Raw genomic sequence first — 16,855 nt, 5'->3', positions numbered from 1 at the left:
ACCAGATTTTTAATTGATTTGTATCAGATTAGCAAACTATCTCAAAGCAAATTCCAACAACGCTGTTAAATGTTGCTTTAAAAAAAAAAAAATGTTTACAATATTATTAGAGGAGCATGGGCAACCTGGGTGTCTTAATCCGTTAAGCGTCCAACTCTTGATGTGGGCTCAGGTCATGATCCCGCATTTGGTGGGATCGAGCCCCACATGTTGGGCTCTGAGCTGACAGTGTGGAGCCTGCTTGGGATTCTCTCTCTCCCTCTCTCTCTCTCTGACCCTCCCACACTCGCTGTCTCTCAAAAATAGGCAAATTAACATTTAAAAAATAAAATAAAAGATTATTAGAAAGAGATTGCTTCTATATTTATGTCACTCTTCAAATCTTCATTTATTCTAAGAACAAATCAGATTTTGAATGCTTCCTAACTTCATTAGAAAAAGTAATCCAGGGGCGCCTGGGTGGCGCAGTCGGTTAAGCGTCCGACTTCAGCCAGGTCACGATCTCGCGGTCCGTGAGTTCGAGCCCCGCTGTCAGGCTCTGGGCTGATGGCTCGGAGCCTGGAGCCTGTTTCCGATTCTGTGTCTCCCTCTCTCTCTGCCCCTCCCCCGTTCATGCTCTGTCTCTCTGTCCCAAAAATAAAATAAAAAACGTTGGGAAAAAAAAAAAAAAAGAAAAGAAAAAGTAATCCATTAAACATTAAGGGTCACGCAATCACTTTATACCGTGATATTACTTATGCTGGACTCGTACCGTGACAAGAGTTTTAAAAATTTTGTAAAGCAAAGCTATGACCAGAAACTAAAACCTCTTTGTCAGCTGATAGAAAATAGTTAAATATTTTTAATGTTTTATACTGAACCAAAACAAACCAGGAACAAAAAGACCATTCATTCAAATACACAAAAATTTATACGACATAGGTATAATTCTCTGAAGATGAGAAACAGACTTATTCACTTTACTTTCGCCGATTCTTTATGCAAAACTATTCCCTCTCTGTGCTTCCACAGCACTTACAACAATCTAGTTACATGTCTGCTTCATAAACTCCTTTAGTCAGAGTATAAACTTTCATTTGTGGGGCTGCCTGGTGGTTGGCAAAATGCTGAATATGCAATTCAGCAAACTCAACAAAATTATATCTATTTCTATATGAAAGCTTTACATTTTTAAAAAAAAATTTAAGTGTTTATTTTTGAGAGAGGGAGAGAGAGAGAGACAGGGCACGAGTGGGGGAGGGGCAGAGAAAGAGGGAAACTGAGAATCTGAAGCAGGCTCCAGGCTCTGAGCTGTCAGCAGAGCCCAGTGCGGGGCTCGAACTCACAAACTGCGAGATCACGCCCTGAGCCGAAGTCGGCCGCTTAACCGAGCCACCCAGGCTATCCCTGAAAGCTATAAAATTTTTAAATTTTTTTTTTTTTCAACGTTTATTTATTTTTGGGACAGAGAGAGACAGAGCATGAACGGGGGAGGGGCAGAGAGAGAGGGAGACACAGAATTGGAAACAGGCTCCAGGCTCTGAGCCATCAGCCCAGAGCCTGACGTGGGGCTCGAACTCACGGACCGCGAGATCGTGACCTGGCTGAAGTCGGACGCTTAACCGACTGCGCCACCCAGGCGCCCCAAAATTTTTAATAAATAAAAACTATTTTGCTTAGATGCTCTAGTTAATGAGGCCTGAGTTTCATTTAAATTACTATGATAGAACACTTAACTGGCTCGTAACACAAGAGTCAGGAACCACCAGCTTGTAGCCTTTGACTTGATCTATAGAACAAACATTAAGAGGCAATAGTTGTATTCATGCCAAACAGCTATCTCATACTTTGAAAATTCATTAGCACTAGTATGACAGCGAACTACAATAAAGCGCTGTTACTTTAGGAAAGCTGGTTTCCACTGATCTTCCTTCTGAGGATGTCTCTTTCTGAAAGATTCTATTATAATCTCCCTCAGCATCTCTGTACACTCCCCTTTGTTCCTTCTCTATTCAATATGGATGGATAAACAGTCAGATATAGTAGCCATTCATTACCACACTGTACAGAGTACTGCTTAAAAGCAAGGATTTAGATGTCAACAAACCTTTGCAAAAATCCTAACTATTTGTGAACTATGTGGCCAACTTACTTAACCCCTCTAAGTTTCAATGACTTCATCTACGTAAGAATCTCACGGAACTGTTGCAAAGACAAAATGAGATTATGAATAGAAATACTTATTAGCACACAGAATATACTCTATAAAAATGTTATAAAAATGTTAGCTAACACTACCATGTTCACTCTATTATGAACCTTTACCTGACAGACAAAATAGTTGCTCTTATTCCAATGTTTCTATTTGTTAGAGAAATGATGTTTATATTCCTCATTTTCAATTTCAAAAGTACATAAGTACAAAAGCACTATCTAAATGATTCTCGCTCTCATGCACTTTCTCCCCCTTTCTCTCTATATATAATATAAAACACACTAAAAACAGGTGAAAGAGTGAACACTGGTTTTATCTCAACTGATGGAATTCTAGGTGACTTCTATACTCTTATATTTGCTTATTTGTATCTTCTACAGCAAATATGTACTTCTTAAAAAAAAACTTTTAGGTAGATGAAACATTCCTAAATGTACTAGAAACAAGACATGTTTGGAAAATCCTGAAATGGACCTAGATCTCATGGAACATTTGCGGACAAAAACTTTCAAAAGACATTCTGTTTTGTTGTTTCTAAAATTTTTTTTATGTTTATTCATTTTTGAGAGACAGAGCATAAGTGGGGGAGAGGTAGAAAGAGAGAGGGAGACACAGAAACTGAAGCAGGCTCCAGGCTCCAAGCTGTCAGTACAGAGCCCAGCATGGGTCTCGGACCCACGAACCATGAGATCATGACCTGAGCTGAAGTCAGACGCCTAACCAACTGAGCCACCCAGGTGCCCCTCAAAAATCATTCTTAACAAAATGCCTCATTTGAGGTTTTCAAATTGATTTTTTTTTTTTAAGCGTTTATTTGTTATTGAGAGACAGAACATGAGCAAGGGAGGGGTAGAGAGATAGGGAGACGCAGAATCTGAAGCAGCTCCAGACTCTGAGCTGTCGGCACAGAGCCTGATGTGGGGCTCAAACTCACAAACCGCGAGATCATGACCTGAGCTGAAGTCGGTCACTTAACCGACTGAGCCACTCAGGTGCCCCACAAATTGATTTTTAATATAAAAAAATTACAACTGGGGCTCCTGGGTGGCTCAGTCAGTTAAGTGTTCAACTCTTGATTTTGGCTAAGGTCATGATCTCGCAGCACATGGGTTCAAGCCCCACATCAGGCTCTGTACAGACAGTGCAAAGCTTGCCTGGGATTCTCTCTCCCTCAAAGTAAATAATAAACTTTAAAAATCTATGTATCAAAAATTACACTAGATTATTTTAATAAGACAATCCAGTTTGACAGACCTGGAGCAGTTAGTTTGTGTTGCTAAGGTTCCCACTAAAAATGCAAAAAGAGCGTCTTCATGCTTTTGTCTGGTCTGGTTGTGGCAGCCAAGACTGAATGAGGGAATACAGGAATCACAAAAACACGGAGGGAAGGAGATAATTCTTGCCAACTCAGAAATAACCTTGTAACCAGCAAATTCACTCCAAAAAAGGAAGTAAAAATTTGAGTTAACGTGACAAGTGTTAGAAAATCATTTCCCTTATACTCTTTCCTTCTGGTTGATTCTACTTTAAAAGCTTAGTTTAAACCAATTAAATTAAAAGCAAGCCAGTGGGAAGGGAAAAAAAGAAGATCCTCATCTCACATCTGCCTTGAGTCCCGTCACTGATCATCTGTATCCCTGAAGCACACTGGATCCCAGGAAGCCTCTCAGCCCAGGGATCATGAAAGATCACAATTAATTCACTTCAGTAAACACTTTCTATGTTTCAGGGTCTGTGTTGTACAGGATATAAAAAGACAAGAAAAATCCAATCACAAATATGATCTGGCTGCACACACATATTGCTTACCAATGTCTACAGCCGAACTGACAAATGGCCACATGGTGAGGGCTCTCCCTTTTTCCTTGCTGTTCTACACACATTCTTCCTAAACTGTGTACTTGACTAAACATAATCTCTCCAGATTATAGGCAAACTATTTTCGTATAAGTGGCTATGAGCCCCAGATGGGAATGCCAAAAGTATCTGAAAGATACGATTCCTACTCTCAAAGCAACATATAAAAGGATTCAAAGAAACAAACATATAAACTACAGCACAAGGCATAATATGGTAAATTACATAAATTTATGGAATTAAAAGATGCACAGGAAATATCACACTCAGATAAAGGGTAGGAAGAAGGAGAACAGGAAAAAGTTTTCTTTCAAAATGAACACAGAGAAAGACAGTGAAACATGATTGAAGAAAGAGACAAGAAAATAAGGAACATGCTCTGAAATGAGTAGCATGCCCAGGATGAACAGCATAATGGAAAATGAGATTTCAAAAACAAAATTAGTGACATCTTAAAAAAGGGCCAAGAAGGCCAGGATGAAGACTTCATGCTTCATTTAGTAGTTAAGGGAGCCATGAAACGCAAATGAGAGATACAATAAATACATTTTAAAAAGGTCAAACTGACAGCAGTTTATATTAGGCAAATCAGATCTGTGTTTCCCACCTTTTATGTATGTCAGAAAGAAAACAGAAAACATGTTAGAAAAGCCCCTAACTGATTCTACTACACCCATACCCAAAATGGGGGTTAAGATAGGAGTGATACATGAAAATACAAGAATATGAAGAATGGGAAAAAAAAAAAAAAGTCAAATAGTAATGTGGGTCCAGCTGAGCCTGAACAGCATGAATTACAGATTTAATAAGCACGGTCTTGATAGTTTCTCCATCAGCACTTGCCAATCCAAAAATCAACTGTACAATGGGGAAACATTATTACAGCAGTGGAAAACAAAAGAAAATACTAAGGAGATACTCATACCTGACTAGAAATCAAAGGGTGTCTTGGATGACAGTGATGACAGTGAACCAAAAAAATTAGGCTGGAGAAACGTTATGAGTAGGACTCACTAACAAGTTAAATTTCTTAAAATGAAGAAAAGAGAAATCAATGACTTCCAATTTTTGGCTTGAGCAATTGGATTAATAGTGGAGTCATTAATTAAGATGGGCTACAACTTTGTGGAAAAGTTAGAGAGGGAATCAAGCATTCTAATTTTACATGTTTCAGATGTGACACATCTTTTTTTTTTTTTTTAACGTTTATTCATTTTTGAGAGACAGAGCAAGAGGGGGCGGGGCAGAGAAGAGGGAGACACAGAATCCGAAACAGGCTCCAGGCTCCAAGCTGTCATCACAGAACCTGACGCGGGGCTTGAGCCCACGAACCACTGAGATCATGACCTGAGCCGAAGTCGGATGCCCAACCGACTGAGCCACCCAGGCGCCCCTTACATGTGACACGTCTTAATGGAGATATCAAATAAGCCACCACGGATAGGAGTGGAGAGCAAACAAGAAAATGATGAATAGCAGGTATGAATCTGAGCCTTGACATCATATGGACTATATTTAAAGTCACAGGAATAGGATGAACGCACCTCAGGAGAGAATGCAGATCAAAGAAACAAGAGCCTGGTCTTTGGAACTACGATATTTACAAGTCAGGTGGAGAATGAACCACTAAGGAAACTTCGGAAGAGCCAGGAACACCGGAAGAAGTGGTATTTCAAGAAAGGAGAGCAGAATACTAGTGAGAGACTGAGTAAGAGAAAACACCGTGCAACCAGTAAGGTTACACAAAGTCTCTATTTCTGGCACAGAAAAATGATTATGACCATCCAACAAAGAAAACAGACTCTGGAGTCCTCTACCTAGGTTCGAGTCTCAGTTCAACCACTTAGTAGTTATGTGAACTTCAGCAGGTTATTCATCCTGTCTGAATTTCCCTCTCTGCCAAATGGGCATGATAGTAATAACATCTATCTGAAGGAGTGTTGTGAAGGAAGACTGGTTACTATACAGAAGTTGCTTAGAAGCCTGCCTGGAATGTAACTGCTATAAAAGTGTGTGTTATTATTTAATATTACATTAAAAAACCACAAATTACAAAACCATGTATATGATTCCTTAATACACATATAATACACTCATACATTACACAAATCTTTAGAAGAAACAGAAGTGAGAAAGCCATACATCAAAATAATAAAAGTAGTGATCTCCCAGTAGTGGGACAATCAGTGATTTTAAAAAGCATAATGCTATCTCACTTCTACTAGAAACGTATTTGTCACATAAATAAAAGAATTTTTATTTTTAAGGAAGAATAATCGGCATTGATGCAATTTTTATAACTCAATAGGGAAAGGTTTTAACTTTTCTAGAATGAAAACAATTACAATAAAATATAAATACCCACTGAAAATAATTTGGTCCTAGTTTTGTATCAGTTCCCAATGTTTCCAACTATCAAAGCACTAAAAGAATACCAACAGGCTAGTTACCTTTACGTTTGAAAATGAAATAAAGAGAAGACATGATAAAAGGAGATTTTCACATTTTATTCTACCCAATTCTAAGCAATTTAGACCTTTGAGAGCAAGAATGCATTCATATATTAGTTGTGTAGTTTTAAATAAAACCACAGGAAAAATTTAATGAATACTTTTCTTAAGAAAAGTGAGCAGGCAACATCACAAAACCAACTAAACATGTGGCCCCGAACTCCAAAATAAGATACAACTTCAAAAACAAAAATGCTAAGGGCGCCTGGGTCACTCAGTTGGTTGAACGGCCAAGTTCAGCTCAGGTCATGATGTCGCAATTCATGGGGTCAAGTGCCACATCAGGCGCTGGGCTGACACCTTGGGAGCCAGGAGCCTGGAGCCTGCTTGGGATTCTGTGTCTCCCTCTCTCTCTGTCCCTCCCCCACTCACACACACTCTCTCTCTCTCTCTCTCTCTCTATCGAAAATAAACATAAAAGATTTTTTTTTTAAATGCTAAACATATTTCCATTATTGAACAGGAAAACTTTTTATACATTTCCCCAATAAAGAATCATAAATAGGTAATTCCTAAGATACATGCATTACATTTAAGAAGGTTAACTTCGAACTCTCTTTTAGAAGCTAGGCCACTATTTCTTTTTGACACTATAATAGTGGCCAGCTCAAAATAAAAGCTCCATGAATGCAGGTGCCTTGTCTGAGTAGTTTACCTATACGACGTATTGCCAAAGCTTATAATGGTTACCTGACATTAAATAAACATTTACTGATCAATTAACAAAGGAATACTAAAGAACAGTGTATATTCTATTACCAGAGATGAAGACTGACTATGTACCTTAAGAAGACATTTGCCAGGCTAGAATTCATACCTTTCTTTTTCAGAGAAAAGTAGATTATGTCCTATGTAACTGTAAACAAAGAAATAAGCATGCATACCTGTTCAAAAAGGTAATTTCACTGAAACATTCATCCCAACACACATACACATGCTGTTATGGGATGAACTGTGTGCTGTCTCCTTCTGACCCCCCATATTTTGAAAGCCAACCTCTAGCACCTCAGCATGTGACTGTATTTGGAGACAGAGCCTATAGAGAGGCAAGTAAGTTAACAGAGGCTATCAGGGTAGGTCCTAATCCAATCTGACTGGTGTCCTTCTAAGAACAGGCAATTAGGACACACAGTGACACAGGAGGCACAAGCAAGCACAAAGGAAAGACAATGTGACGACACAACAAGGCAGCGCCATCCACACGCCAAGGAGAGGCACCTCGGGAGAAACCAAACCTGCCAACACCCTGATGTTGAACTTGTAGCCTCCAGACGGTGAGAAAATTAAGTTTTGTTGGTTAAGTCACAGTAGGTGCTTTTTGTTAGGGTGGCTCTAGCAAACCAACACACATAAATACATATAAAATTTAGAGCAACACTTCGGATTATTCATTTACCATTAAAACATTTAGGGGCGCCTGGGCGGCTCAGTCGGTTAAGCATACAACTTCGGCTCAGGTCATGATCTCACGGTTCATAAGTTTGAGCACCGAGTGGGGCTCTGCGCTGACAGCACGGAGCCTGCTACGGGTTCTTGGTCTCCCTCCCTCCCTCCCTCCCTCCCCCACCCCCTCTCTCTCTGCCACTACCACTCCCACCCCCACTAGCTCATGCATGCTCGCTCTTGCTCTCTCTCTCTCTCTCTCTCTCTCCCCCCCTCCAAAAAAAACATTAAAAAATATTTTAAAAGAGTAAAACATTTAAATTTATAAATCCTTAGAAACTGGCAAAAGTGACAACAGACAGTATTTACTTACTACCTACAATGTGCCAGATCCCTCCCTGGTAAGTACCACACGTGTAGAGCTTAATTTAGTCCTCAAAAAATTTCTTGTATGTTCTATTATTACTGCTACTCCGAGATAAGGAAATTAAAGCTTTGATGACAGAAAATCTACACATGATAGAATAGAAACAAAAGTAGTTGACTCTGACTATTCTTCCGAAGTATTGCTCTTAATCAACCTAATATACAGAATATTATTATTTTCCATAAAAATGAGATGTGATAAATGACCTAAACAGTAGAATCTAAAAACAGTGGTATCAGATAAGATCACCCATGTTACAGACTTTTCATGATATAAAAACATAAATATACATCACCTCTGTAGATGAGAGAAAAAAGACAGTAACCAATTCTGCCCACCTAGAATTATAGAACTTTTCAATCTATAAATAAATGCCTTTTTCAGGTGAGGAAATTTAGGCTCCAATAAATTAAATGACTGAGCACCTCCTCTTTTTTTTTTTTTATTAAAGTTTATTTATTTTGAGAGAGTGTGTGTGAGCGAGGGAGGAGGGGGAGGAGGAAGAGAGAGAATCCCAAGCAGGTTCCACACTGTCAGCTCAGAGCCCGATGCAGGGTTCGAACTCACGAACCATGAGATCACGACTTGAGCCAAACTCAAGAGTCAGATACTTAACCGACTGAGCCACCCAGGCACCCCCGTACTTTCTTGACTCATGGCATTCTTACATGCTATTCCCTCTGTATCTTGACTCCCACCCCAGTCCCTCTTCTTCATGTGCCTAACTTCTTTACATCTAACTCAAATGTCATTTTCTCACAGTGAGGTCTTTCCTAACAACCCTACCTGAATTAAGCACATCCCTCCGTTATTCTCTCTCATAACATCCAGATCTTTTCCTTCATCGTATTTATAATTTGAAAATACTTCACTTATTTAAAGTAAAATTCCTTATCTCTTCCACAGAAGTACCACTTTTAGAAAGATTGAGGCTATGTTATCGCAACTTTAGAAGCTAGCAAAGCTCCTGAAGCAAAACAGATCCTGATTAAACACTTCATTGATGGAAGGATACATGAACCATTTCATGTGTGGCAATTAACTGCTAATATTTACTAAGCACTTACTATATTCTAAGAAACTGTTCCAAATTTAATTACATATACTTCTTCCACTAATGCTATGGGGTTTAAATGTTACTGTTATCTTCACTTAGCAGACCAGAAACTGAGGCAGAGAGTGATTAAGCAACGTGTCTGCACAGACAGCTAGTCAGCAAGTCAGAAGTCAAGTGCAAGCAGTCTGACTCTAGCTCTTAAATACTACAGTATAGTTGCTGTGGCACACTAAAGTTACTTTTACAACGAGAATTTTCTTTGTGGAAACGGACTAGTGGGCCCTCTGTGGTAATATATTTTTAACCTGACCAAAAAAAGTATTCCATAAGACAAATCTGCACCTACTATTGTAAAACTTTCTTTGGATGACTAGAAAAACATAATCATAAAGATGTGCCAAATGTGGAATACTGCCTACACAGCTGTCAAACTAATTTATCTAACACATGCAAATCGACTTCAAAAGATGATGGAAGAAGCACTTGGACTTTTCATTTTGAATCTTATCCTTCTTTTCAAGACTCCCTGCCAAAGGTAACAGGACAAAGAGCTAACGCCAAAGCAAACAAGCTCCAAGTTCTTAGGTCAGGTCAGCAGATTAATGGAATGTTAAAGTGTTTCTCATTTTTAAAAACATGTGAATTTGTTTTATAGAAAATAAAATTTGGAATGGAAAGTTAACAACAAAAATAAAACCCTCTTCTTTTCCTTTCCTTTCTTGAACGTATTGAATTTGAATTATCAAACTAACCCAACACAGAACAACGACTACCCTGCCACAGAAACATGACAAGCCAAAATCTGTCACATTTCCTTCAAAAACAGAATTCCAAATTCTATTCTCTCTTATCTACACTGAATCCTGAATATGAAGAAACAATGTATTTCTTTCAAATACTTGTATCATGAATTTATGTATCAAATAGGCAATAATTTTAACAGTGGCTAACAGGGAACACTATAACTAGGCCTACTTTTTTTTTAATTTTATTTAGTGTGTATTTATTTTTGAGAGAGAAAGAGGGAGAGGGAGAGGAGGGAAGGAGAGAGGGAGGAAGAGAGAGAGAGACAGAGGGAGAGAGGGAGGGAGGGAGGGAGAGAGAGAGAGGGAGAGAGAGGGAGAGAGAGGGAGAGAGAGAGAGAGAGAGAGAGAGAGAGAGAGAGAGAGAGAGAGAGAGAGAGAGAGAGATCGAGTGTGAGCTGGGGAGGGGCAAAGAAAGAGACAGACACAGAATCTGAAGCAGGCTCCAGGCTCTGAACTGTCAGCACAGAGCCTGATGCGGGGCTCGAACTCACAAGTGGTGAGTGTCAGAGCCAAAGTCTGACACTTAACCAACTGAGCCCCCCAGGCTCCCCAGGCTTATTTATTTTTAATTCACTTAATCCCCTATAACAAACCCATGACACAGGTATTCTATAGTTTGGAACTCAGAGAGATTGAGAAACTTGTCTATACTCACTATAATCTTTGAGTTAGGCCAAGGCAGAGATAAGATTCAAGTACTTTATATTTTCCACTATCTTACAGGACCTGTCATAACTCAACTACCATGTAATCTAATCTCTGACCCTCCCCCCGCCCCCGCTCCCCCCTCCAAACGCATTCTATTAGCCGAAGTTACACCACTTTCACAGACTCAAAACAAAACAAACAAAAAGCACATTACCTTCCAAGGCAACCCACTCCTCAAATCTACTCCAAATTAACTTCTCAATCCCTTCAACCACACCTCAGATGGCATCATTTCAAGTCCCTGAGCGTTCCATCCCTTGAATACCCTTTACCAACATGCCTTTTAAGACAGGGCAACAGTGCACAGAGAATGAGTATTCCATTATGGCCCAATCATCTCAAAAGAGAGAACACAACACCTATATCAAAGCAATCCAAACTTCCTTTACTATTTTGGACAGCCACATCACCAACGACTCTTGCTTGGTTTACATTCAAGGAAAATTGTTCTTTAATTTACAATTACTGTTAAGGAATCTATTTCTTGAGTTCTTCACATCTAAGTACAGTTCTTTATTCTGGTTAAATTTCACTTTTATTGGCCAATGGCCTTCCCAACTAATGATTTCTGGATTTTGACTTATCATCTGAAATCATCCTCATACTTCAGTTTTAACTCATTTGCAAAATTATTCACCACGTCACCACTGCCCCCATACAATAAATGCCTTATTAATAAAGTGGTGAATAGGAGAAGAGAGAACTCTAAAATATGTCCCTGGGGATCTCTGTCCAAGGTACAATTCATGCCTTCCTCAGTCTCCTTAGGATACAGCTATTAAATTAGCTGTCTATTAAATTATATGTCTATGAAATTATAAAACTGTCTATCCATATGCTTATTCATTGGCATTTCTCCATATCCTCTTCAAGCATAACAAACCTTTTCAAATATCTTATAGATATACATCACACCTATTACACTACCCTGATCTACAAGTTCAATAAACCTATCAAAAAAAGAAGGAAAGAGAAGCAAAAGTGATTTGTTCCTAAAGAAATTATGCTAACACACAGTGATCAGTGTTTTTCTCATGCTCCAACAAAAAACAGAAGAACACTACTGAGCAAAAGACAGAATTTGACCCCATAATTTAATCAAAGACAATAATTTGTAAGGACAAAAAGAGTGGAATTTCGTATTCGAGTGACAAAACAGGAATATTATTACAGTTCCTCATTAATACAAATGACACTTATTACAAACATTTATTATTTCCAGTTGGTACCACTTTCATCTGCAAAGATAAATTTCATATGTACTTTCAGTTATTCTTATGGCTTTCAGTTATTACAATGTTTCTCATATTATCCAAATAAAATCTGTTAAGGAAGGATAAATGTTATTAATCTGAACATATTAAATAAAAACACAATAGTTCTTGTGGAATATTAACGGCTGGAAAGGTCATGTATGAAACCACACTGGCCTGATTCTAAATCTCAGTGTTTCAGAGTTACAAGAAACATGGGGTATCAGTTCACAATTACCTCCTTTTACAGGTGAAGACACTGAGGGTTTTCGGAGATGGAAGGATTTGACCAAGCTCACAAAACTAATTCTGGCATGGCTGGGCAGAAAAATAACATCGACTCAGGGGCTGTTGGTAATATTTCACAAAACCCTGTCTTTAAAAATAATATAAAAGAAGAAAACAAATACTTTCTTACCAGCTGCACTTCACCAAAAGCACCTCTCCCAATCACTTTTACAACATCATAGTCTTCTGCCTTCATCTGTAGACCTCTGATTTTTTTCACAATTTTCTCATCTGCAATAAAAAAGATTACATTTATAAACAATACTTTACAATAATCACCATATTTGTAAACAAATTTTCATTTCAAGAAACTGGGATTAGTTTTTAGCTAAATCTGTCAGTTTTCAAAGGTTGCTATTTAAAAAGCTAAGATACATATTAACTTTACATGAAAGAACCAAAATTCTATGGTTTGTTAACACATATAAAACAAACAGTACTGACGACCAAAAAGTAAGAATTAAGCTATTCTGTTGCTTGACAAGATGACAGCTGAACAATGAGGATCCACGCGTCCTAGCAGTGCATTCTGAATCACGGCAGAGAGCTGCTATGACATTACTTGCAAGGCTCATCTTAGTAATAAATTTTCATAGTCTACTTCTTTGGGAAGTAGTAATCACATATTGTAGATATAGTATCTAAAGACAAGATTGTTTAATCATGAAAATAGCCCAGTCTCTAACAATTCCAACTTAAAAAGCTTACTATGATGATATAAAGTGTGTATTAGATTATTTTGAGAATTTATTCTTAGAATTCAACCTCATTTACACCTTCACTCCAACATCAATACTGGCAAATATTAAGTTACTGTATAGATGACGATAATTGTTATCGCATTATCTTTCATTACCTAGACCGACATGTCTACATTCATACAAACATAAGGCTCATTAAGTCTCCTAAGTAGTGTAAATCTAAGTCTTAAAATTGTTGGTATTAATTTAAAAGTTCTCTTTGAACTGCCATAAATAACCTGTGCTAAACTTAGTCTGAATAATTTATATAAAATCTTGAACTTTAACATACTGCAACTAGATCTGCAGTTTTTCTTTAAAAATACAGAATGCTAGCATTTTAATGAATCAACTAGCAAACTAAATAGTTTATAGACTATAATATTAATCAAACATAAATCTCTTATCAAAAGTATAGTTATAGGATCAAATATGAAGGTTACTCACATCTATTTAAGAAATTATCTATATTCTTGTTTTTCCTCAAAGCAGGAAAATCCAAATCAAGGACCAAGGAATTTAAGCCATCCTGTTTAACAAAAAATTAAAAAAAGGAAAAAGAAAGTTGTTACAATTTCCAAATATTAAAAAAAAGTCTTTAAATTTTATATGTTGTTCTTGCTAAATAAATATCAATCTACTTTGATATAAAATTGTCCAATGGTTCCATATCCAACAGTTTTAACTCATTTCCTAACTTCTGCCAGAGAATATTATGAATGATTGTATCATGTTTTCCTTTGTTATTTTAGCCAGTAGAAAAATATCAGTTTAAAATATGCACCCACTATTATTTCTGCTAGTCAGATGTCTTCCTTTCTCTCTTTAAATGCCCAGTAAAATTTCACCACGCTTTTTTGACTTTAAGAAATGCACACAGGGGCGCCTGGGTGGCTTAGTAGGTTGAGCATCTGACACTTGATTTTGGCTCAGGTCATGATCCCAGGGTCGTGGGATCAAGCCTCATGTTGGGCTCTGCGCTGAGCATAGAACTGTTAAAATTTTTCTCTCTCTCTCCCTCCCTCCGTTCTCCCTCTTTCCCTCTCTCCCCCTCTCTCTCTGCCTCTGTTCCCCATTCACTCTCTCTCTCTCTCTCTCTCTAAAATAAGAAAAAGAGAAAGAAATACACACAGACTAAAGAAATTAAGAAAATAATCCCATTTACAACTGCATCAAAAAGAATAAAATACCTAGGAATCAATTTAACCAAGGAGGTGAAAGACCTGCACACTGGAAACTGTAAGATATTCATGAAAGAAACTGAAGAAGATACAAATAAATGGAAAGATATTCCCTACTTATGGATTAGAGGAGTTAATATTGTTAAAATGTCCATACTACCCAAGCAATCTGCAGATCCAATGCAATACCCATCAAAATTCCAATGGCATACTTCACAGAACTGTAACAAATAACTGTAAACTTTGTATGGAACCACAAAAGGTAACAAATAGTCAAAGCAATTTTAAGAAGAACAAAGCTGGAGGGATCATCCTCCCAGATTTCAAACTATACCACAAAGCTATAATAATCAAAACGGTATGGTATTGGTACAAAAACAGACACACAGATCAATAAATAGGGAAGTCCAGAAATAAACCAATACATATATGGACAATTAATCTTTGACAAAGGAGGAAGAACATATGATGGAGAAAGGACAGGCTCTTCAATAAATGATGTTGGGAAAACTGGATGGCAACATGCAAAAGAATGAAACTAGACCACTGTCTTATACCGCACACAGAAATTACCTTGAAATGCATTAAAAACTTGAACGTAAGACCTGAAACCATAAAATTCCTAGAAGAAAACATAGGCACTAAGCCTTTTAACATGGTATCAGTGACATCTTTATATGTATCTGACTCCAAAGGCAAGGGAAAGAGAAACAAAAATAAAGGACACTACATCAAACCAAAAAGTTTCTGCACAGAGAAGAAAACGTACTGAATGGGAGAAGATATCTGCAGACCACATATCTAATATGGGGTTAACATTCAAAATATATAAAGAAATCATACAACTCAACAACAACAAAAAGCCAAAAATTTGATTTAAGAAATGGGCAGAAGATCTGAAGAGACATTTCTCCAAAGACAGATAGTACATGAAAAGAGTTCAACATCACTAATAATTAAGGAAATACAAATCAAAACCACAATGAGATTTCACCTAATACATACTAGAATTACCAGAGAAAAGAAGTAACAAATGTTGGAGAAGATGTGGAGAAAAGGGAACCATCGCACACTGTTGATGAGATTGTAAAGTGATGCAGCCACTATAGAAAACAGTATGGAGATTCCTCAAAAAACTAAGAATAGAACTACAATATGAGACAGATATTCCACCTCTGAGTATTGATCTGAAGAATATGAAAACACCAATTTGAAAAAAATATTTACAACCCTAAGCCAACTGCAGCATTATTTGCAATAGCCAAGATATGGAAACAACCTAAGTGTTTATTAACAGATGAATGATAAAGAAGATAGTGTATATGCAATGGAATACTACTCAGTTATAAAAATGAATGAAATTTTGCCATCTGCAATAACATGAATGGACTTTGAGGATATTGTGCTAAGTGAAATAAGTCAGAAAGAGAAAGAGAAATACCCTATGATTGCACTCATATGTGGAATCTAAAAAAACCCAAATGAACAAAATAAAACAAACGCAGACCAGTAGTTACCAGAAGGGAAGGGGGTGAGGGGTGGGGGGTAAACAAAATGGGTAAAGGGGGTCAATTGTATGGTGACGAATGATAACAAGACCCGTGGTGGTGATCACTTTGTAGCATATACAAGATGTCAATTATAAAGCTGTACACCCGAAACTTATACCATAAAACAAAGAGAGAGAGAGAGAGAGAGAGAGAGAGAGAGAGAGAGAGAAAGAAAGACAGACAACCCGACTAACGAAGTTCCCATTCACTTAACAAGCATTGATTTTTTTTTTTTTTTTTTTTGGCCTAATGCATACAAAGAACAGAACAGAAAAATCCAAAAATAAATATGACACTAACTATCCTTACACTCAGGGAACTCAGTCTCAAAAGTAAATTTCCCCTAAAAACATAAATACAGGAAAACACAATGTTCAGATTTCTTTTCAAGTTTTCTATATTTTCTCTACTTTTTACAAGCATACATTAAATTCATAGTCAAAATAAGTACATACATATAACTTGATGAGGGTTAAGAAAAACTAATAAGAAACAAAGTCTTTAATTACTCAAAGGATATGTCTATGAAGGTAACAATATTTCTAAAACACTATTGCATATACTGTCTCATCCCCAAGTAATTCTGAAGAGGGCATGAAGAAGTACTCTTCATTTTAAAATATAACCTAAGGCTTAGATAGTAAGTGACTTTGATTTGTCCAAGTTCATGCCATTAGGAAATGACATGCAAATACTACTTAAAACTTAAAGGTCCAATATACTTAACTCATCCCTAGTCTCAATGGCCAGACTAACACCAAGAGGAGCTTGGAAGAGTAAAGAAGGAGCTTAAAGAACTGAAGGACTGCTAAAAAATAAAACAGCAATTAAAAAGCCTTTTAGGAATGTGAGTACGGTGGAAAATGGGAAAATTAGAAAGGCAACTTGAGTTTTTAATTTA

The 16,855-nt window shown here is 37.3% G+C and overlaps 1 protein-coding gene across 5 annotated transcripts in view; it reads right to left on the bottom strand.

Annotated features, from left to right (window-relative positions):
* The window catches only part of ROCK2 (Rho associated coiled-coil containing protein kinase 2), a 136,226-nt gene that overhangs the window by 64,190 nt on the left and 55,181 nt on the right, over window positions 1-16,855 (bottom strand). For all 5 annotated transcript variants that reach the window (XM_023252105.2, XM_006930517.5, XM_023252107.2 and 2 more), the window contains exons 2-3: window positions 13,671-13,752; window positions 12,614-12,714 (exon numbers count right to left, since the gene is read on the bottom strand). In XM_023252105.2, coding sequence (XP_023107873.1) covers window positions 12,614-12,714; window positions 13,671-13,752 — 183 coding nt within the window. The remainder of the gene's footprint in view (window positions 1-12,613; window positions 12,715-13,670; window positions 13,753-16,855) is intronic.

This window comes from Felis catus, chromosome A3 (genome assembly GCF_018350175.1).
Source record: "Felis catus isolate Fca126 chromosome A3, F.catus_Fca126_mat1.0, whole genome shotgun sequence".
Taxonomy (NCBI): domain Eukaryota; kingdom Metazoa; phylum Chordata; class Mammalia; order Carnivora; family Felidae; genus Felis; species Felis catus.
This window is presented reverse-complemented; position numbering and strand designations above follow the sequence as displayed.